At 39.4% G+C, this 23,916-nt stretch overlaps 1 protein-coding gene across 2 annotated transcripts in view; it reads left to right on the top strand.

The window, feature by feature from the left end:
* The window catches only part of myot (myotilin), a 215,740-nt gene extending 192,501 nt beyond the window's left edge, over nt 1–23,239 (top strand). Inside the window, exons 16-17 of one of the 2 annotated variants that reach the window (XM_076292652.1) lie at nt 9,254–9,387; nt 22,673–23,239. In XM_076292652.1, the coding sequence (XP_076148767.1) occupies nt 9,254–9,387; nt 22,673–22,803 (265 nt within the window). In that variant the 3' untranslated portion in view covers nt 22,804–23,239. The remainder of the gene's footprint in view (nt 1–9,253; nt 9,388–22,672) is intronic. The other variant, XM_076292651.1, reaches the window with a different exon arrangement.
* The last annotated feature ends 677 nt before the right edge of the window (nt 23,240–23,916 follow it).

A 23,916-nucleotide genomic window follows, 5' to 3' on the forward strand; every position in this document is an offset into this window, starting at 1 on the left:
ACCACTCACGCTCATTTACGGATCTCTAAACCCAGCCGTCTAGCGCCACCAACGGGTCAAAATTTGGCCGAAAATTGAACCGCTGGGTCTAAAGTTATGAAATTAGGCGCACTGATTCAGGACCGTCCCATGATCACTCTCACCAATTTACAGAACTCTATGCCCAACACTCTAGCGCCACCAATGGGTCGAACCTGGATTGCATTCACGCATGTGACCATTGAACGGTGCGTCAGATTTTCACATATCAGGCACCGTTGGAATCCCTGGACCGACCTAAGTTCAATGACCCCTATTACGTAACTTTCCGCCATATTGGACCTCCCCATATTGGATTTAGTCCAAACTCTACGAAAAGTTTCAGCGGTCACAAATTTCATCCAATTTTCACGGAACTTGGCGGAGATGATCTTCTGCCCTAGCCGCACAAACGATACTTGTCAGATTTTTCAATTTCATTTTTGTTTGCCTGTGACAGCCAATCAAATATGGCCATGAAGCCGCCAAACAGGAAGTGGACTAACATCTCTGTGGCACTTTGAGTTAACATAACAAAACTCGATACCATTAGTCAGGACACTGTCCCAATCACTCACAGCAATTTTTATGCATATACATTGAACACTCTAGCGCCACCACCAGTTCAATGCTGGACATGCGTTCATGCGCGTGATCCTTGACTCTTTTGTCTGATTTTCACAATTGAGGTAGCGTCTGAATCCTTGGATGATCCTGAGTTCATCTACCCCTATCCCGTCACTTTCTGCCACATTGGACCTCCGTCATATTGGATTTAGTCCAAACTCTACGAAAAGTTTCAGCAGCTACAAATTTCATCCGATTTTCACAGAACTTGGCGGAGATGATCTTCAGACCGAGCCGCACAAACAATACTTGTCAGATTTTTTAATTTCAAGTTTATTTGCCCGTGACAGCCAATCACACATGGCGACGATGCCGCCTAACAGGAAGTGGGCTAACATCTCGGCTACGCTTTAATGTATGAAGTCCAAACTTGGCACAGGGACTTGGTATCTGATTGTGAGGACGCACTAGGAAATTGGCATCATTTGGCCTCTATAGGGGGCGCTGCAATACAGGAAGTGGGCTCGTATCTCAGCAACTTGTCGTTGTATGAAGTCCAAACTTGGTACAGGGACATAGTAGCTGATTGTGACGACATGCAAGGAAAGTGGTCTCATTTGGCCTCTAGGGGTGCTGTAATAAAGAAAGTGAGCTCACATCTCAGCAACACTTTGGTGTATGAAGTCCAAACTTGGTAGAGGGACATGGTAGCTGATTGTGAGAACGCACAAGGACATTGGTGTAATTTGGCCTCTTGCTGTGAGTCCTTGCTCATGCCATGGCAACGCCATTCCTGCTATAGCGCACTGCTAGGCGCCCGCATTGCTGCTTGCAGCTATATTCTCTCATTTTTCCTGCCTGAATGTACTATCCATACTGTCAATATAATCTAACCATGGAAGTGATTGCATGCTACTGTATATGTACTTCTTTGCCTATCCCTAATTGTAGTGTCCTTCGGTACCTTGAAAGCCGCTTTTCTAAATTGCACCTCCATACCGTTATAGATGTATAGATTACGGAGCCCTCCGGGTGACATGGGGGAAAAAAACATGGGTTAAAAAAAAAAAAAAAAAAAAAAAAGTCATGGGTAAAAAAATCATGAAGAAGAAAAAAAAAACGATGCACTTTTGCAAAAAGATCTCGCAAAACTTTTTTTCTACTTTTGGAACTTGCTGGGCTTCCTACTTGACCCCAATAGGCCCACAAACCACTACCGCCAGATGGCAATCGTAACATGATACTATGATTGCTCTATCACTGTTGCGTGTTGTGGGTTTTCTGGACACATTACATAGGCCTATGACACGGGAGGGAGAGGTAGACACCTGCGTGCAGACACGCATACACTACAGGCGCGTAGCAAGCGTGGGGGATGTGGGTGTTATAACGTACACAGTTTTGCTGGAACACGATTCTATCCCCACACTTTTTGTCAGATTAAATTGAAAGTAAAATATGGAAATAAACGCTCCCGTAAAGAGTTGGAACCGTATCTATAACGCACACACAGAGACACAAATAGGTCTGTTGATTTGATTGAACGGTCATCCAGCCAACCACATCAAGTTAGGTGAAGAACCAGAGCCGCTCTGATCAAATTCAAAGTGTACGTCTTTCAAGGCTATGCTGCTGCTTGGGTCTACATTGTAACGTCTGCAGTGAGCAGATTTCAGATAGAATTGAAATGATAATTGTTACCGCATTATGCTAATTTAGTAAACCAAAATTCACTGTCTGACTGACAGTTTTTGTCACAATGCAGGGAGTCAAAGTGAAAGCGGGGTGCGTGCACCAAGGCACCTGTTTCTGCAGGAAAACCTTTGGCTACTGTTCTCAGAGCATTATGCTTTCTCTGCCTATGATCTGCAGCTTTTCTCAAACTATGGGCCTCCTCAACAATTAACCTACTAGCTCCACATAGCTGCAAAATTAAGTTATGCCCGGTGCTTCACACGTCTGCTCATTTGCAGCATACTTATTCATTTGGTGTCATCAACTATATAGACATAGCCCAGTCAGCACACATACAGTACGTCTCCAAGACGCTTTTTAAAGGAACAGCTTAATTACATCGCGTTCCATTTAGAACGTCTTATTTGATGTGATCTTACAAACGGCGGCATCAAGACACATTTGAGTTCTACATCGGAGATAGAACGCTTATGATCGCTCATGCAATGTGTGCGTCCCTGCAGCAAGTGAAACTGGAGGTAACGTGGGCTAGAAGCAACAATAGTTTAAACAACAACGTGGCTTCCTGTAACTATCAATGGAAAAATGCATAGAAACTGCTAATCATAATCTTTAAATTGACATTAATTAAGCTGGCTATATGCAACACAATTTATATTATATATTCCCTTTGCATATGTTTGGGTAGACTTCAAACGTTTTTGAATTTGAGCTTACAGTTCTGTGTCCTTTACATTTATTTAATAGGTATTAGTGATACCTCGAAATTAGGCTGCTGTCTGTTGGGTAATTTATTGTAGCCTGCTTTGTGTGCGTGTCTGCACGCAGGTGTCTCCCTCTCCCTCCCGTGTCATATTCCTATGTAATGTGTCCAGAAAACCCACAACACGCAACAATGATAGAGCAATCATAGTATCATGATACGATTGCCATCTGGCGGTAGTGGTTTGTGGGCCTATTGGGGTCAAGTAGGAAGCCCAGCAAGTTCCAAAAGTAGAAAAAAAGTTTTGCGAGATCTCGCAAAACTTTTGCGGGATCTCGCAAAACTTTTTGCGGGATCTCGCAAAACTTTTTGCGAGATCTCGCAAAACTTTGCGAGATCCCGCAATGAGATCCCGCAAAAGTGCATCGTTTTTTTTTTTCTTCTTCATGTTTTTTTTTCCCATTACTTTTTTTTTTTTTTTTTACCCATGTTTTTTTTCCCCATGTCACCCGGAGGGCTCCGTAATAGATGATACAGTGGCAAGAAAAAGTATGTGAACCCATGCTAAAGTTGACTAAAAAGAGGAATAAAAAAATCTCTTAGAAATTGATCTTAATGCCTTAATTAAAATAAATAGGAAAAATCCAATGTTTAAGGACACCAATTTTCTTTGTGAATGAATAATGTTCTTCCTTAAGATACAGGGGGCATAAGTATACACACCCCTATGTTACATTCCTATAGAGGCAGGCAGATATTTAGTTTTAAAGGCCATTTCATGGATCCAGTATACTATGCATCATGATAAAGTTTCCTTGGCCTTTGGAATTAAAATAGCCCCACATCGTCACATACCCTTCACCATACCTAGAGATTGGCATGGTTTAATTTCAGTTAGCCTAATAGCTGGTTTGATTTGCATTGAGAGATGATCTTGTTTTTTGTAAGCACTCATGCTGCCCTCGGCAAGATGGAAGGCTGCCCATACTGCCCATATGAAAAAAGCCCATTTAACCTAATTAGTTGTAAAATGTTCATCCTTTTGTTGTCTTTATCAATACACAACTTTTCTAGCATTTTGTTGCCCCTGTCCCAACTGTTTTGAGACGTGTTGTTGGCATCAAATTCAAATTTTCAATTTTCATTTTCAACATTTAATGTTTTTTGAATTTGCTGGTACTAGTTGGTGCCCTCATCAAGCATTTTGTTTCTATATGTTGCTGATTGGCTTGCGATTTGTGAACCCATCATGAGTGTGGAGACAGGTGGGTGGGACAGCTTGTGCAAAATTCTGAATTTTAGAATTGGTCTCAATTCAATTCATGAATTTGAATTGAATTGGCTCTGCCCCACAGGAAGTTAAATTGGAATGGGAATGACAGGAAGTGGAATTAAATTCATGGCAATTCAAAGAAATTCCACAGTCACCCAACAGAAAGAATGTGTTGAATCTCACATAAGTCTGTGTACTTTTGAGTTCATTCATTATTCTATTTTGGAAGTGAAATGGAAAATGGAAAAACAAGTAGTATATGAAGCTCTATAGTGATTAAAATGAAATGCTAAATGAAAATGATCCCGTATTTTCGCCTATTTCATGGATTAGGCTACAAACACAAATGTACCTAAAAGGTCTGAACTAGATTAAATGAAACAATGGTCCCTTTTGTTGCCTGCCGGTCATACATTTTCACCAAATTGGACCAGTCTACAGATGTTTAAACACCGACTCCTCGCTTGAGTTGGTGATTGTGAACATCGCATGTTTTGGCAACATGTCACAGGTTATGTAGATTTTACATTCTACATTATCCATTCATTATCCAAGTCAACATTGTCTTTGTAATCCCTGGAATAGGTCAAAATACTACATAAGTTTCACTTAGCAAGTGACTATAGAATTTCAAAAAGTCATATACCACTTGTTTTTCCATTTTCCATTTCACTTCCAAAATAGAATAATGTAATGAATGAATGCAAAAGTACATGAACCCACATACATTCAGTGTTCGGAAGGTTACTTTGGAACTGTTTGATGCAATCATATCTGACATATACTCTGAAGCTTCGTTGTTGAATACTGCACTTAAGTTATGTTTCTGAATTTCATTAAATTTCATTCTTCTTCCTTTAATTCAAGTTTGAATTGCAATTCTAGATCCTGTTTTTGACCTCAATTAAAATTCAAGAATTTAATTGGAATTTAGGAGTCATTCACTCAATTCACTTCTGAATTTTGCACAAACCTGGTGGGCGGGTTCTGATTTTTGCCCACAAAAGGTTGATGTATTAGTTATTAAGTACAAATGGTACATGTGTGTATGCATGTCCAATTTTGACCTGTTGGTGAAAAGTATAGTTGGACTGTCCCGAATCTGTATGCCAAATTTCACAACTTTTTACCAGATGGTTCAATGGGCACCCATACACTCCCATGGCGGAAGAAACATGCATAAAAATAATAAGAAAAGGTAGAAACACTATAGGTGCATTTGCAGCTTCGCTATTTATCCAGTTATAAGAGCAAAGGTTGAAACACTATGCAGCAGTGTTGTAGTCAAGTCACTATGCCTCAAGTCCGAGTCCAGGTTCGAGTCCCCAGTGTTCAAGTCCGAGTCAAGTCCAAGTCATTAAAAAAAAATTCCAAGTCAAGTCCGAGTCGAGTCCACTACTCATCCGAGTCAAGTCCGAGTCGAGTCACTATTGATCCACGTCGAGTCCGAGTCGAGTCCCTATTGATCAAGTGGAGTCCAAGTCCAGCACTAAAGTAAGCATAGCCTACATGTCGTTCCATTTTTTCCCATTGCAGATGAAATCCTTAAAAGCAAAACGGACAATCTTCTGTCTCCATGCAAGGGTGCCATCACTTGTGTGAAAGTAGTATTGCCAAATTTCTTGCCAAACCCAATGTGTTGTATTTATTATATCGGAGAGAATACCATACCATAGCCATACCATAGCCTATAGGCCTACTAATAAATGAGCAATCCACATCCCAATCACACAGGCCATTAAGTCACATTATGCTGTTACTGACTGCTGACAATTGTACTCTGTAGGCAGTGTTGTAGAAGTTCATACTTCACAAGAGCTGGACATTGGAGTAGGCCTATTTTGTAAGAGGTAGTGTGGATCATAAAAGGCAGAGTACAAAGCTTTATTCACGACGTCGGAGACAGGTTACAAACACACAAGCATCCTAGTGAGCATGAGAGCAACAAGTCTGTCGTAGACCATTATTTATAGGACTAGAGCTGTCATGATCAATAAAAGCTGTTATTAATCCAGACTCTCTAAGGGAGGTTGACCTCAGAGGCCATGGACAAGAGAAACCCAAAATAACTGAGATCATCCTTGAAATTTCTTTATAGTGTAGCCAGTTGGACAACAACAACCCAATGAGACATTTAGCAGCTAAAGTGTAAAAGTCAGCTTTATTGTCAATTTCTTCACATGCTCCAGACATACAAAGAGATCGAAATTACGTTTCTCACTATCCCACGGTGAAGACAAGACATATTTTACCAATTTAAGTCCACAGACAAACATAACATTCAAGTAAACAAAAAAATAAGTAAATAAGAGGGCACATACAATGAAGAAATAAGAGCAGCAAAATTTGGTTGAAATTGTGCATAGACAGTCAATAAAATAGTAGTGCAAAGTCAGGCCAATAAAAGGCTGAGATAGTTCTGTTTGACCTAAGAAAGTGGCATAGTGGTGCAAGTTATGTAAGAGCAGCAGAAGTGTTGTGTTTTCAGGACAACAACAAGTTGCAAAGTGTACAAGTGTGCAAGTGGAGTAGTGCAAGGCGGCCATTGTGGGTCCAATGTCCAGGATGTTATGTAGCTGAGGGTGGAGGGGGAGAGAGTTCAGCATCCTAACAGCTTGGTGTAGAAGCTGTTGGTGAGTCTGGTGGTGCGGGAGCGCAGGCTTCTGTACCTCTTCCCAAAGGGCAGTAGATCAAACAGATTGTGAGCGGGGTGACTTGCATCACTCACAATTTTGGTCGCCTTGCGGGTGAGGTGGGTGGTGTAAATGTCCTTCAGGGAGGGGAGTGAAGTACCAATAATCCTTCCAGCTGTGTTCACTATGCGCTGCAGGGCTTTCCTGTTGTATTCAGTGCAGCTTCCGCCCCACACAGCGATACAGCTGGAGAGGATGCTCTCAATGGTGCCTCGGTAGAATGTGGTCATGATGGCTGGTGGAGCAATTGCTCGCCTGATTTTCCGCAGGAAGTACAGGCGGCGCTGAGCTCTCTTCGCCAGTGATGCAGTGTTGGTGGTCCAGGAGAGGTCTTCACTGATGTGCACCCCCAGGAATTTGGTGCTGCTAGCTCTCTCCACCACAGCACCGTCGATGGTCAGTGGCAGGTGTTGGATGTGACCTCTCCGGAAGTCAAAAACGATCTCTTTGGTCTTGCTGACGTTCAGCAGGAGGTTGTTGTCCCTGCACCACGTGGTCAGATGGTCGACCTCCAACCTGTATTGAGTCTCGTCGCCCTTGGTGATGAGACCCACCAGAGTTGTGTCGTCAGCAAATTTCACTATGTGATTGTTGCTGTAGGTTGCAGTGCAGTCATGCGTCAGCAGGGTGAAGAGCAGCGGCCTCCCCTGGGCATTTTTTAAAAATTCTGGCTGTTAAATAGACTACACAATTTTAGCGCAGTTTGGGAGGGACAGAAACAGAGCAGGGCCCATCTTGGTAGCTTCTTTCTGACTCCCGTGACGTGAACACTGGCTACCTGCAACTGCATAATGTTATCACTTCACTGACACTGGAGACATATTTCACGCCAACAATGGAGATGAAAACTAGCTTTCGGTTAACGGAGATGCAGATCATCTGCCTAATTCATTTCTTTGCGCAACAGGCCACATTCTACGTTCATTTCAGCGAGATGAGTGAAATAAATGTTTTTTTAAGCTGCCATCGCCATAGGCTACTATTTGCTACGATATTCATCTGTTAGAAATAGAACAAGTTGCTATTTCCTTTTTTTTCGTGGATTAGGCTTTTAAATCGCTCGTTTGAACAGTAACAGTAATCCACTTCATTCGTGGTTTTAAATATAGTTCTTTCTGGCCTACCCACGAGAGGTTCAGTTTGTCAGTTTCACTTGCGCAGACACGTAGGCCTACATTGACACGCTACTGTCTAATGTCATGTCATTTATGAGAACTAATATTGCCTGGCAGTACTACATTGACATGGCGGCGGCCATGTCTCCAGGCATTTTGGTGTTAAAGTTAACGTTAGTTTGCTTTGCATGTGAACATGACGTGACTTGCGATGTATGACACGAAGCAGTAGCCTAACATTCCCTTGCACTAAAATTAGCATTACACATAATTTAGATATTAAAATCATATAGCAAATTATAGCCTAATGACACTACAATTATAGCCTTATGATATATTACAAAAAAAGTATGCTGCATGGCCCCCAATAATAATATGAAAAGGTAGGCACACAATAGGTGAATTCGCAGATTTGTTGTTTGCTTAGAAACTACTTTGACACCAAATTGTGTCATTTGCTGTTATGAGTTGTTTACCATAATTTGAAGACACTTACATGAAGTGTGTTGGTGTTGTAAGGCCAGGAAAAAAAGACTGTATTCAGGGAGGTTGTCAAAATGAATGTGTTCATTCTTTTTTTCAATTAATGAAATGAAAAATGTTCTCAATAATCTTGGGAAGAAGTTAATTTCATCCCATTATCCCATATGTAAGCTCACTTCAAGTTCAAAATTCTATAGCTATGAAAGTAGAAGACCTAAATGGTGGACCATTTGTAGCACTTTAAATAACGCTATCAAAACTTTTGTTGAAGGAAAATCTGACAAAATCTGTAGTTTTCAGAGAGACCTCTGTCTGTTTTGTTTCTCTCTTTCCCTCTATGTCTACCTTTTCATATATTTGAATGGAGTGTTGTGGACCATGTTGAATTTCAGCTGGCACTTAAGATATAGGCCTGGGTTTTATTATTTATTTTAGTACCTAAGAACAATACCTTTAAAGCTAAATCAGTGACAATAATGTTTTATAATGGAAATCTGTTGGCTTATTCTGTGTAAAATATGTGTTCAAAGCTAAGTAATATGTTAAACACTAATATTTGAATTCCTTGATGTTGATTTTATATGGTATACCCATTATAAATTGCTAGAAACAACAATCACAAGAAAATTGTACAATTGATTAGTTTGACAGTCCCAACTAAATGATGCCTTCTGGACCATGCCATTGTGCTTTGTTCTGTCCACAGCCTTACCCAGGATAACTCAGGTCAACTATGCCTACTCATCGACCAGGTGAAGAAATCAGATGCAGGCTGGTACACTGTGTCTGCCATTAATGAAGCTGGCATGTCCACTTGCAATGCGAGGCTGGATGTGGGAAGTATGTTTCCCATTTTCATTCTTCAACAATCTGTAGATTAGATATCTTGCTTTAACTAAATCTGTAAAGCAGATTTTCTTATTTTTAGCCCCTGCCCACCCATTCTTATTTTATTAGCCTATACTAAACTGATGTGATGAAAAAGTAGTGAAAACATTAAAATATTTTGCATTTCATTTTAATATAAAATCTATACATTTATGACCATAAATGCATGCATGCCAAATAAGTAGAAACACATGTGACCACATAAGAATGTCTGGGTCATAGAAAAAAATGATTCAGAACCAAGCATACATTTAACATATTAGGGGCTCTATTTTAATGGTCTAAAACGGAAGTGTCTTTGCGCAAAACGCAATTCACTTTGTGGGCGGATCTCGGCGCTGATGCTATTTTACCGGCGGGATATTTGACTGTTGCGCCCGACGCAAATCTAAAATGGGGTTGTCTGAAGTAGCTACATTAATCATGGGTGTGGTTTGGGCGTAACGTGCAATAAACCAATCAGAGCGTCATCTCACATTCCCTTTAACAACAGGCACGCTTGTTCCATAGCTGATTGCTATTATGGTGGCGTATTTGCCAGGCGCAGCCAGGAGCGTTCACAGCGCTATAATCACTGTTCAGTTGGGAACAGTTAGCTATTGATTTTTCATCTTGACAAAATGTAATACAGAATTGTCACAAAGACATACTTTCCGATGTTTTGGGATCATTCTCACTGAATCACGAGGTTATGAATGCATGGTGATATATTTGCAATGTACAATGTAATCTAACATTACCTCTCCATAGACAATGCATATCTTCTGTCAGTTAATCTCTTCTCTCCCGTGCTGCCGCTGGGGCATTTGGGTTAAATGGCATCGGCATGCAGTTCAACATCACGTCTCCTTAAGTCCTCTAACATTTCCTAATTTATGTCATCAACACATCAGTGATTCGTGAAAATGTGTACGCTAGATTTATGCCTATTTTTTCACATGGACACCACACTGATTTCCCTCGAGTGGTAATATTTTTCTTTGAAATTATGTATGGTTTACAGAAATGGGAACTACATTGTATAGATGAGAGGAGCTAAGTGTGCGTTGCGCAGCACAGGCGGCTAAGCAAGGGCTTCGTTTAAGTTGACCTAACTTTCAACTCTGCACAGCTATCCCATTAACTGCGTGACAGTAGACTATTTACAATATTTTCTGTAAAGCAGAGTTTGTAAACACGTTATCATCAACTTAATTCACGCACAACATTTATTTGAGCAGGAGAGAGAATAACAATGAATGGATGCAGCAACTACAGAAATTGTACAGAAATTGTAACCATACTTGCTGCTTTCTTGTACTATCTGTTGCTGGTTAACAGCACATGAAAAGCTGATTTAAGCTAATTCACTAACTCAAGACTTCAAGGCCATCATGGATATAAAACGTTTTTTGAAAATAACGAAAGGATGGAGGGAACATAGCAAAGCTTGGTGTTATTTCAGATGGGCTACAACAAGGTAGGCAAAATTATGGTGCTTAAAACCTTAGCGCAGCTGGAATAATGCTTAGGCTGATGTTAAAGCGCACGCGATGTTTAAAGCCATACACAACGGTAAATTGGAACAAAACTAAAAGTAACGTTAGCCTTTATAGGGCTGTAGCCTATAAAGTTGTCCAGATTAATAGGTCGTAATTAGGCGTTGTTGTAAAGATATTGCATGTAGATGTTGTAATATATAGGCTACTAAATATTTAGGTCACCAATGCACGAACAAAACCGGGAAATGGACAAATATTATCAAGGCTTTAAATGTTTCCGTCTGTGCACGGGGGTGTCTGTAGATTGGTGTGCAACGCATTCATTCATGCAGGCCTGTGGTCATGCATGCGCCCTTAAAATAGCATCTGCATTTTCGCCACAGACTTTACCAGGTGGAATTGTTTTCTGAAACTGCAAAATATCAACAGTGAACGTTTGCACCGGAACACGCCCCGTCTTTTCGCTGAACCGCCCCCTTGGGCGCAATCGAATTCCCTAATTTACAGGCATATACCTGTGGAGGGAAAATTCCAATATGCGCTGACTGCAAAATAGGAAAGACAAACGCGCGAGTATACAAAGTCAATTGCGCTGGGACGGAAGATAGAGCCCTATGAGTAATTTCGCATGGCCATTTGGACATCTTTCAGTTCACTGATGTCAAAGTCTATCCCATCCAACTGTTGATAATGAGTGGTTATGTTTTCAAGAATGTATTTAGCATGTGGAACTGTTCAGAGTCAGAGTATGTGGCAGTGGAACAATTTAATATTCCCAGTGCACAGTAGCACCCATATACCACTGTAATACCTGTAATACTTAAACTGTGTTTAATCAAAACATATTCATGTAAGCCTGCAAATCAATTTGATACTGTTGCAATCAATGGTAGTCTTTGATTTATGAGAGATATCTTTGACATAAAAGGCTGCCAAGGTATAATTAGTATAACTTAAAAAAATTACTCTGAGGCATGATAGGAATCCCCAATACAGTATAACAAATATAAGCCTCTAGTAAAGATGAGTAGAAAGGGTTATAAGAAGAAACTTTTTTTCAATTTTGATGATACAATGACTTTCACAGCCAAAGTCATCAAAGATACTGTCAGGAAGGTAGGCGCATGTGGACACGAAACATGTTAGACGTGTGCTTCAGTGCGCTCGGTTGAGAATGATGGCTTCAGGACGGAATAAAACGGACTTGGGGAAAGGCTGCTGGAGATGCTAATGCTATGGATGCTAGCTCGATACAGGAGATGATTAACGCTCTTAGGGATGACATATGCGATAAAGTTGACTTGCTCTCCACTGAATTGAGGTTCTAAATTGCAACAGTTTGAGCTGAAAAATGCTATAGCACCATTGCAACAGAAAATTGAAAACCATGATAGTGCCATCAAAGATTTGGAGCATGCTGCATCCAACCAGGGTCCACTTGAGTGAGTTGGACAACATCGTACAGACTCTGAGAACACAAATGGATCAGCTGAATGCTAAGTGCGGGGATCTAGAGGGGCGTTCAAGAATAAACAATATTCGTCTGATTGGGACCCTGATTGAGACATGGAGGACCCAAATCCAACCGAATTTGTCTCTGGGCTTTTGCAGGACATTCTGAGTTTTGACCAAAAACCGATCCTGGATAGAGCCCACCGTAGTCTGCGCGAGAAGCCCGCTAAAGACAAACCACCCAGACCATTTATTATTCGCCTTCACTACTAGCAGGATCGAGACCGGATTCTACGATGTCTCGATCTTCCCTAACTACACAACTGCTGTGGCCAAGAAACATGCACAGTTCAGGGAAGCAAAGCGTCTCCTTCGTCCTATCAAAGGAGTGAAGTTCAGGTAGTTGTTCCCTGCCCTGCTGAAAATTACGCTGCCTGATGGAACACTACACAAATTCAAAGACCCCTCTGCAGCAGTGGATTTCATCAAGAGCACAACACCTGCGGGTAGCCTAATTCCAGGATACAGATGACAGTGAGGTAACGGTGACCAAGTAAATAGACTGTCTATTTGAACTAGCCTACTGACTGCTAAGCTTGAACATCCTTGCTATTTTCCCTTCTCTTTCCATCTCCAAATAGCTTTACGACAGGCTAATTTGCCTCGTTTTCTGGTCATTATTAGACTGTCTACACTGTTTTTTGAAATAACCAGATAGTCTGCATTTTGAGCTGATGGTATATTATTACAGTGCATGAAAATGCACTGTACTGTTCTTCCTAGGCAACTTCTTATTATTATTATTATTCCGCTTACCACTTTTTCTAGACGCAATTTCTCTTGAACAGTTTAACTTAGAAACTTCATTCAAACTTTGTAACGTAGGTCGTCAAACAGATCGGGTTGCTATGTCTTTTCAACTTTGAAACTTTTATACTTTTTAAACTATTAAAGAAAAACTTTTTAAAATTCCCCATAGACTTAACATTGCTGATTATGACATCATAATACGGCCATTAAGCAATTAGAATCCTATGGCAGGTGTTCAGGCCACCTGGATCTCAACTGCCAGTCTCAGGCTTTAAGCATACAAACTGGCCCTATTAAGACTACACATCCTGTTCAACTGCTTCCTCTGCCAAAAACTGTTTCAAAATAAAAGTCCTCACTACAATATTTCACTGTTAAACAATTTAACCCTTTAAACTACTGAACTTTTTAACTGTTAGCCATTGTAACTGTTACTTGTCATCAACTATGACTCCTACCCACTGTAGCTAGTTAGCATGGTTAGCATGCTAGCATGTTAACATGCTAGTTAACATTTTTAGCAAAACTGCTAAAAATGATTAGCTAAGTTAGCTAAGTCACATGGTTAGCATAGCATGCTAGCATGTTAGCATGCTAGTTAGCATTTTTAGCAAAACTGTTAAAATGATTAGCTAGGTTAGCTAAGTAACATGGTTAGCATAGTTAACATGTTAGTTAGCATAGTTAGCATAACTGCTAAAAATGATTAGCTAAGTTAGCTAAGTAACATGGTTGACATAGTTAGCATGCTAGCGTGTTAGCATAGTTAGCATAACTGCTAAAAATGATTAGCTAGGTTAGCTAAGTAACATGGTTAACATAATTAGCATGTTAACATGCTAGTTAGCATAACTGCTAAAAATGATTAGCTAAGTTAGCTAAGTAACATGGTTAACATAGTTAGCATGCTAACATATTAACATGCTAATTAGCATTTTTAGCAAAACTGCTAAAAATGATTAGCTAAGTAACATGGTTAGCATGGTTAACATAGTTAGCATGCTAACATGCTAGTTAGCATTTTTAGCGATTAGCTAGGTTAGCTAAGTAACATGGTTAGCATAGTTAGCATGCTAACATTCTAGTTAGCATAGTTAGCATAACTGCTAAAAATTATTAGCTAAGTCACATGGTTAATATAGTTAGCATGTTAACATTGTTAACATGCTAGTTAGCATTTTTAGCAAAACTGTTAAAATGATTAGCTAGGTTAGCTAAGTAACATGGTTAGCATAGTTAGCATGTTTAGCAAAACTGCTAGAAAATGTTAGTTAAGTTAGCTAAGTAGCATGGTTAGCATGCTAGCATTGCTAGCACTGCTATAAAACATTAGCTAAGTAACATGGTTAACAGAATTAAAAATCTTAGCATAACTGCTAGCAAACATTAGAGCCGTTCAAACTTTCAGTTATCGTCAAATATCTACCTATACACAGCCATTAAACTACTTGAATATTAAAATTAATTAAACTGCTAGAAAACGTTAGCTAAGTAATATGGTTAACAGGTTAGCATTGCTAGCACTGCTAGAAAACATTAGCTAAGTAGCATGGTTAGCATAGTTAAATCTTAGCATAACTGCTAGCAAACATTAGAGCCATTCCAACTTTCAGTTATCGTCAAATATCTACCTATACACAGCCATTAAACTATTTGAATATCAACATTCATTCAACTTCCAGTCTGTCAACAACTTTTAAACTATTTACCTTCAACTTTTAAACTATCATTAAACTATCTATTAAACTAGCTGTCTATCAACAACTTTTAAACTATCTACTGTCTATCAACAACTTTTAACCCTTAGAACCCGATTGACGCAAAGTGCGTCAAAAAACACACCCTTTCTTCTCTGTTACATTGCTCCGGAACGGTTCATCGCAGCGAGATGAAACCTTTATTGCACGACAGAGCAGAAGTGGGGCTTTCCAACGAGACTACACACTTGTCTGTATGATCAAGTATGAAAATTAAAAAAATCATGAAATTAAATCAAATTGCATCATATTTACAGTCTATACTTCTCTGCATTCACCTGCACACACATTACTCTCGTTTGAATTACTCGCGGACCCGTGATCGCATAGATATGCCACGCATGTCAGATGAAAGAGGAGACTCAGAGCTATCATTTGATACCAAGTACATCCTTCTGGGTTATAAAACAGACGAAGTGACAGCAAAATAATAACTTCATATAGCTGGACTTACCCCACGTTTTTGTCTGTTCTTGTGGCAAAGCATGTTTATAATCCAATGCTATCATGTGTTTCTCTATGGCAAAGCATGTTCATATTCCGGTTTTGAGATCCTAGCAAATTCCTGCATGGCATCCAATTCAAGGCTCACATTGCATCCCAATTTGTTCAACAAATAAACACCTTTTTTGCCTTTACTTTGTTCATGGCAATGCAGTAAAGAGTTGAGAATTATTATGACTGCATACACACAGGCACGCAGGCTAACACGCAACCTCGGGTCAAGTCAGGTCAGATCAGTTCGTGTCACAGATATGGAGCACAGAAAGGTCATTTTTCATCACTAAATAAAAAATGGCATTTATTTCCGTAAATCACACAGCAAATATTTCTGTAAATTGCTCAGCCCCAGAGTATCCCTCCAACATGGCAATTATATTGCCCGATTCAGGACAGTCTGCCCTACACACACATGAAATGCATGTAGAGCTGTGAGCTTGTAGTGGTGAGATACATGTCGAAATATAAGAATTTTTATAATACACTTTTTATATTTGAATTCTTTAAAAATCAAAATAAAATCAATGCTAGTATAAATGCTAAATCAATGCTAGTATTAATACATGAAATGATCTGAATAGCCTAAACTCTCCTGAAAAAAACAATATATAATATATGTGTGTGGCACTTACAATGACCAGAATAAATCCTTATGAACAAAGGTAGTGAAAATGCCCTAAAAACAGCTTAGGGTTCTAAGGGTTAAACTATCTACATTCAGCTTTTAAACAGTCTACTTTTAAACTATCAACTTTTATTAAGCTATGCAACCACCATGTCTATCCTAGCATCACCGTAGTAACCATCTCTGTATTATCTGTTTTAACTATACATGATATTTTACATCACAACTTTAGCATTTTCATGCACTGGTAATTCCTTGGAATTGCATTTCTAGTTTGTATATATTATTCTTGAATGAGCAACGGTGCTTCAGATTGTTCGGCAATGTTAAAAGGGGATATGCGCGCGTTCTGTTCAGTGGACACTTTAGCAAGGGATGAATGTGTTTTGCCTTGTAATCTACTTTTTCTATTTTTATTTTGTATGTATTTGTCGATCATTATGCCTGCCCAAATAGCTTTTCATCTGTGGTTGTGATTCACAGTATTTAACGTGACTCATGCTGCGGTCTCATAGGAACAAGTTGAATTTTGTCAGCTGGAATTGCAGGGGACTAAATGCACCAGTTAAACGTAACAAAGTCTTGAGTCATCTTTGTAAATTAGAGGCACACATAATTTATTTGCAAGAGACTAGGGCTGTAACGATACACCAACCTCACGATTCGGTTTGTATCACGATTTTTGACCCACGGTTCGATATGAATCTCGATTTTTCTTTTTTTTTTTTGGGGGGGGGGGCTAGACATTTTATTAAATAACATTTTAATAGCCTCCCTTAGAACACCAGAGGATTACAATATAATATATCTATTATTTTATATATCAAAATATTTTTCTGAATGACTGATATTTATGACAGCACACTTTATGCAGATTAGCCTATAGCCTAGGCCTTCTATTTTTTATTACAACTCTACCTCTTTAATTCAGCTGTCTGGTTGAAGCCTGGAAATATTGTAAACAAAGTAGCATATAGCTTAGCCCAGTGTTTCCCAAAGTCTGGGTCGCGACCCACGGGTGGGTCGCAGGAGATTTTATTTGGGTCGCCAGCACAATTTATGTTGTGTTATAGGCCTAACTGATACCATTTGTCATTTGATACCAGGAAAGCTAACATTTTTCTATTAGGATGTAGACTGTTAACTACCACAGTCACGGTTTTGTCATAAAAGCTCATGAAACTGGCGCATGAAACTGGGGGACGAACGAATCGCAGAGGGGGTGCCAGCATGGATATCTACCTCTCAAAATGAAACCGTTCTATGGGGCGCCTGCCATGTACCTCGCAGTTGCAAACTGCAAGGGACATGAATCCGCCTATTTGCACGAACATTAATAGATACCAGTTCCTCAACTTTACCGATTAAAATCTAGTGACCGTGCTGTCAACTAAAGCAGACATCCATAGACCGGACATAAGGCCATTCAATTTGCATACAGTTTCGATTGCAGATGCAATCTTTAAAGTTAATAGCAACCTCCTCACATTCTTATTTCTGATTTAAAATGCACAACAGTGCATTATATTAGTCTACAATTTAAATGGGCATTTTAAACACTATTCCTCTCGTTTTCTACCTCGCTAACTCCAAAGTAAAGGCGCATTCTTCCGGCTATTGCGCAAACGCCTCTTGTTCTGATATAACGACTATACAATATAAAATAATACAATATAACGACTTGAGTTATTTGCTGTTTACATTGGAATTGACGTCCACAGTGTTATGGACCCATTTGTCTGCAACGCAACGTAGCATTTATTTTTAGAAATACAGGAACAGCTTACTATGCTGACGAATGACGACTGCGCAACATGCGAGAATTTTGCCCTACTCTCGGATGCGCATTAAAACGTATCTTTTCAGTAGTCATTTCCAACTTTTCACGCTGATGGTGCTCAAAATGCAACACAACCGTGTTCAAAGCAGGGATCCTATAGCAATGTATGGTTGGGGGAGGCATAGAAAAGTTGGAGAACCTGTGGCCTAAAACAATATTGGTGGTTGCAGGGTAGATTTGAAGTGAAATGGGTCGTGATGGTCTGTCATTTTTAAAAAGTGGGTCGCCAGAAAAAAAGTTTGGGAAACACTGGCTTAGCCTATCATAGTCTACTGATTGGACTGTTCAGTTTCCCCATGTGTGTTTAAGTTTCAAGGTAATACTTGTTCTCCTTGGGACAGGCCCTTTTGGGAAACGTTGGTATTGAGATGATCAGTCAACTTCAGTGCAAGAGTTTTAAACAAATATGTGCAGCATGCTAATGATGCTAAGCGGATTTAATAGTAATTTAGCTAGTCGTCTATGCGTCCTTGCTTTCACGATTGTGAATGTTTTATTTAAGTAGCGTGTGTTCATTGAGCAGGAGAGGGAGGGAGCGCGAGAGAGAGCGGGGCAAGGAGAGGGGGTTCTATACTGTTTGGTAAAGTTGCACACATAGTCTACAATGAAAGCAAGGAGAGGTATGAAATTATTATTTATTTATTTATTTGTTTTTGGACAACGTAGGCTACCGATAAGTAAAGCGGGAGTTGTGGGTTGCTTTTGCACTGCGTGAAACACTAGAAAGGGTGTGTCGCGATTCTGCCTTTTCACACCGCGACACAGTATCGTGGATATGAATGTCGCGATTTCGGTTTCGAATCGTAAATCGTTACAGCCCTACAAGAGACACACCTAAAAGTGGAGGATCACGTTAGGTTGAGAAAGAACTGGATAGGTAAAATATATCATTCGACATTCCAGGCCAAGGCCAGGGGTACAGCTATCCTCATTAGGGTTGAGTATCGTTTGGGTTTTATCTGATACCGTTGCTAAATCAATACTTTCAAAACAGTGCCGGTGCCTGAACCAGTACTTGTTTTTACAATAAAATGCCCAAACCAATGGTCGAATGCATGAACTGCTTTTTTTGATTGATAATAAAGTTTATTATCAATATCTGTAGTTTCATTGCTTCTAGGCATAATTCTAATTGCAGATGACTTGCCATAACTTTAAATGTTAAAACGGATTACCATGGATACACCCACAATGGCAAGTACAGTATCCTAATCAATCTTTCCTCTGCTTTCAAGTTTATCTAGTGCAGATTGCTTGCCATATCTTTAAATGTTAAAATGCCTTGACTTGTAACTACCAGGTCATGGACAACGCAATTGCAAGTAGTCTTATCTATGGAGTCAGCTTTCAAGTTTATCCAATGTGTTCTCAAATGCTTCAATAAATTTTATGTCTTCCCCCTTAAAACACAATAAAAAATTTAACATGTTACATATGCCGGTGTTGAAGTATTTCGATTCCCAGCGCTAGCAGAGATTTTAACATCGACTAGGCTATGCGCAAAACATTAGGCTATCTCCCGTCAGAGAAGCTTAATTAGCGATATCGTGCGGTTCCATAGCCTCTTTGACAGCTTGGGAATATCAATGCAGCAGAGGTATGTTTGTCACCTTCATATTTATGTTTTTATAAGCAAACTTTTAGCATGAGCTTCAAATTCATTGTGATGTTATATTGGCCTTATGCATATGAAAGATTAAGGTCATGTAGTTCGGAAATTATCAGAACATACCGTGAAACAAAAAGTTTTCACATTACAACTTTGCAAATAACATTTCAAATAGATGTCAGTTAGCCCATTAGCAAGTTTTTGTGTAAACTAGGCTGTTGGTATTGTTTCATAGCCTTTTGCTTGTGTGTAGTTATTTGCTAGATTTCGACAAGAGCTCGTAACATTGCTTTAATTAGGCTACTTGGCAATAGCATGGACTAACGCGAGCTGTCAAACACGGTCCACTAGCCTACAGTATGTGGTGCACCGCTCTGCTTTAAGCTTATCTTGAAGTGTTTATATTAGCTAACTGTATAGAATGTGGTGCTATAAAAGCAAGATGCTGCAAACTGACATTTTAAACGTAATGCCCACACACGACTGAACGTGGGGAGGCAGCGCGACACCACACGTATGTTGTGTAGTACTAGTGGATCAGCACCGTTAAGTGGCATTAAAATGAGGCATCGAAATCCACTTTGTTATTTGATATCCTTACTACCGTCTGCCTTGGCGCCAGTTACCTATTGGAACCGAGTTTCGGTGCCCAACCCTAATCCTCATACATAAATCAGTCCCCTTCATTTGCCCCAATGCCCTAGTAGTGTAACGGAGTTGAACTGAGCTGGCCTGCTAGTTGCTCGTGTAAATCCTCACACCCCTAACCTTAAGAACCCTTCTAACCGCTGAGTTGGAAGCCTGGGCTTTTAGCTCAGTGGTTAGAACGTTCGACTCCCATGCCAGTGTGTGTTAAGGTAGCGGGTTCGAGGGCCGATCGGCGGATGAAATTAAGATCGCTGTTACACTAGCAGATCTAAATGGGAGATATATTGTTGTTACTGGGAAAATTCATAGTATTCCAGTCATTCTCGCAAATATTTATGCACCTAATTGGGACGAATTTTTTTAGAACTTTTTTCTCTAAGCTCACAGATATCGCAACACATTCTCTCATACTTGGAGGAGACTTTAATTGCTGGATTAACCCAACCTTTGATGGACACACTCTCCATCCAATTCTGCAAAAACGATTCAATCAAAAACAATTCACCATATCTGATCCATGGCGTTTTCTATATCTGAACAGTAAACAATACTCTTTTTTCTCAAATGTCCATCAAACATTCACACGTATTGATCATTTTTAATAAATAACAATTTATTACCTTCTGTTCACTCCGTAACATATAATCCCATAGTAATATATGACCACGTGCCGATCTCCTTGTCAATCGTTTTTGATGGACTTAATTCAATGTGCCCACCTTAGTGCTTCAACACTCGCCTGCTATCTAGTGATGACTTTGTCCAATCCATCTCCAATCACATCAATATAGAGATTATAGAGATTAATAAAACTCCTGATATATCTGCATCAACTCTATGGGAGGCATTGAAAGCGTATCTTAGAGGGAGCACTATTTCATACACTGCGTTTGAAAGGAAGACAAGGGAGGCAGAATTGTCTAGGCTGCTGCAGAAAATGTATCAACTTGACATAATATATGCAGCCAACCCCTCCCCTGATCTATATAAAGAACGCCAGTAAGTCTCAACTCAATTAAAACTCAATAAGAGGAGGACCTAGGAGATAAGATCTCAGACGAATTGTGGGACTCAATCTTACACCGCGTACATTCCTCATCAATATGCGCTAAACATGGCCTGATTCAGTGCAAGATTGTCCACCGTATCCATTGTTTTTCCCAGATGTTGACCCCACATGTGAGCGGTCTCTCTCATCACCCGCATCCTTGGCACATACCCTCTGGTTTTGTCCAAACCTATATGAATACTGGTCCAAGGTCTTTCAAATCCTATCAGATGTCTTGGAAGTGACAATTTCTCCCCCTCTCCTTTTACGGCTTTGTTTGGTGTTCTCCCTCCTACAGTACCAGTACAGTACTCTCTTCATATAAGGCTGACTTTGTTTTGTTGCATTTATCACACTTGTAGTAAGACATTTAATCTTGCTGGTGGAAGTCTTCAAATGCCCCCTCATTCAGTTCCTTGATTAAAGATATCCTTTCTTTTATGAAGTTAGAAAAAATAGGACACACCATCAAGGGCTCTACCCACAGGTTCTATAAAACATGGAGTTGTCTTTCTAATTACATAGACAATTTGAGCCTTCCCTCTGTGACACACTAGGGCTGGGTACACACTGTTTAATTAAATAAACAGACTGTAGTTACATTTCTTTGTAGAATGCAGGCTTTGTATGTGTTTTTTTTGCTGTGTTTTGTTTTTGATTGTATTATTATAATTATTTTAATTGTGTCTTTTTTTCTCTTTCTTTTTTACTTTTTGTTTTGTTTTTTCTTTTTTATATGGTAAATATCTGCAGACAGCTCATGTCATGCACACTGTATGTATGGGTGGGTGGGGGGTTCTGTGTGTCATTATTTTCATATAACAATGTGTGATATAATTTCTTAATTCAATTTCTTGAATTATTTTTTCCTGTTGTGCCCTAGACATATACCACATATCAGCATCCTGTGTGTTTGTTTATTGCTTTTCCGAGTACAAATACAAACTAAAAAACTAAAAAAAAATACTGTCAGGAATTCAATGATGGCTGAAAACAGGTGCAAAGTAACTTAGAAGTTTGATTGCAAAAGTCAGAAAACCACAAGAACACGGTCAAACATTCAGCCACAAAATAACAGTGGTCTGTCTTGACTGAGAAACAAGTAGACGCAAGTACACGCAAAAATATGGGGTTTGAATAGGGCACACAAGTGGATATAAGTGCAAGCTGCAAATGAATACAGGTACAGTTCATATTAAGTGATCAGGCTTATGATCAGTACTAATCACATGCCAATACATTTTCTTCCTTTCGCTTGTGTATCTTGTGAAATTCAATTTCAAGTTTATTGTCGTATTAAATACATATAATAAAGAACTGTATAAAAATGTATAAAAAAGAACTGAATATCATGAGTAGAAAATGAAGCCACTATGTACCATTTTAAATTAGGGTCACAATATATTAATGCTATATTAGCTCTGTTATGAATTCATATTCTAAGCATTTTCTCTACCCTTCCACAGCTCACTTGAACAAGGTTCCAGCTCACGTCAAGCCAGTGAAAATGCACCCCATTGTCAACCAGTTATCTGCATTGGGCCCTGAAAACTCCACACATCATACAGCTCCACTGTACGAGAGTGAAGAATTATAAAATAATAGGTTGTTCAATAGATGGAGCTACTTTATATTTCAACAGATGTCAAGCTGCTTTATAATTAGGGTATACTAATAATAAGGGTAAACTGATTATTGTTTTTGTATTTTCTGTCTCTAATTCCTGGATAGAAATGTGTAGATTTTAAGTTAGATTTTTCTGGTACCTAGATTATTTTTTGGCATATCATTTTTCAAAACATGATATATAAGATCATTTGTGTATGTTACTGTGGTATCACATTTACATTTTGTTGGCTTGAGTGTGGCGCTAAAGATTTGTTTTGCTGTATCTGAGAGCAGTGTAAAATTTAATTCAGTGCTATCATTAATGCTGTCAGCGCTTTCATCTCCTCCCATCTTGTTCACAAAACATTTCACTACATAGCCAAAGCTTGCACTTTTTTAGTAACATTGGGTTGCACTTGGGTTGCACAAAAATGCACTATATAAATAGATGTGACTTGACTTGAACTTAGTTAAAATAGTCTCCATAAAAGATGGGGTCAGCTGAAGTGATATAGCAGATTTGTTGAGAAGTGCAATGCTTGAGAAGTGTAATGCTACTTTTATAATTTTAAGGGCACATTCCCAAACCAGCCCACACAGCTTAGAGCTACATTGTGTAGTTCTTGGGTTAATTCTTGGGGGAAATTGGGAAATCAGTGCTAATGTTATTTGACAATACTGTACAAGATATGTAGCTAAAGATTCAAGATAACGCTAACGTGGTCTTCTATCTCCGTACGAAGAGTCAGAGATCATCAGGTGATTCAATGTTAGGGGTTTCCCAGCAGGCACGAGCACAAGGCGAAAGGCGGAGCTAGAATTTTCGGTATGTCCCTCTTTGGCTAATGCATTCTAAACATGGAGGCCAAAACATACGGGCGACCTTGCAATTTTGTCCAAACACCGCAACTTTTCTGTCAATTTGACCCATCATTGTAGTTTCCCCATGAAATTTCACCTTCCACAACGGTTCCTCGCACAGAATATTGAGCCAGATGCCACACACAGACACCAGAGACTGCCCTATAACTTGTTTGTTCCTCTATAGTTTTGATGTCAACAAATAGAAGCCTAGCGTTAATGATCTGCTTACTTGCATCTC

Source organism: Alosa pseudoharengus, unplaced genomic scaffold (assembly GCF_046254945.1).
Source record: "Alosa pseudoharengus isolate Yale_2024_CS ecotype anadromous, Long Island Sound unplaced genomic scaffold, YU_APseudo_1.1 YU_APseudo_1.1_scf_19, whole genome shotgun sequence".
Lineage (NCBI taxonomy): Eukaryota > Metazoa > Chordata > Actinopteri > Clupeiformes > Clupeidae > Alosa > Alosa pseudoharengus.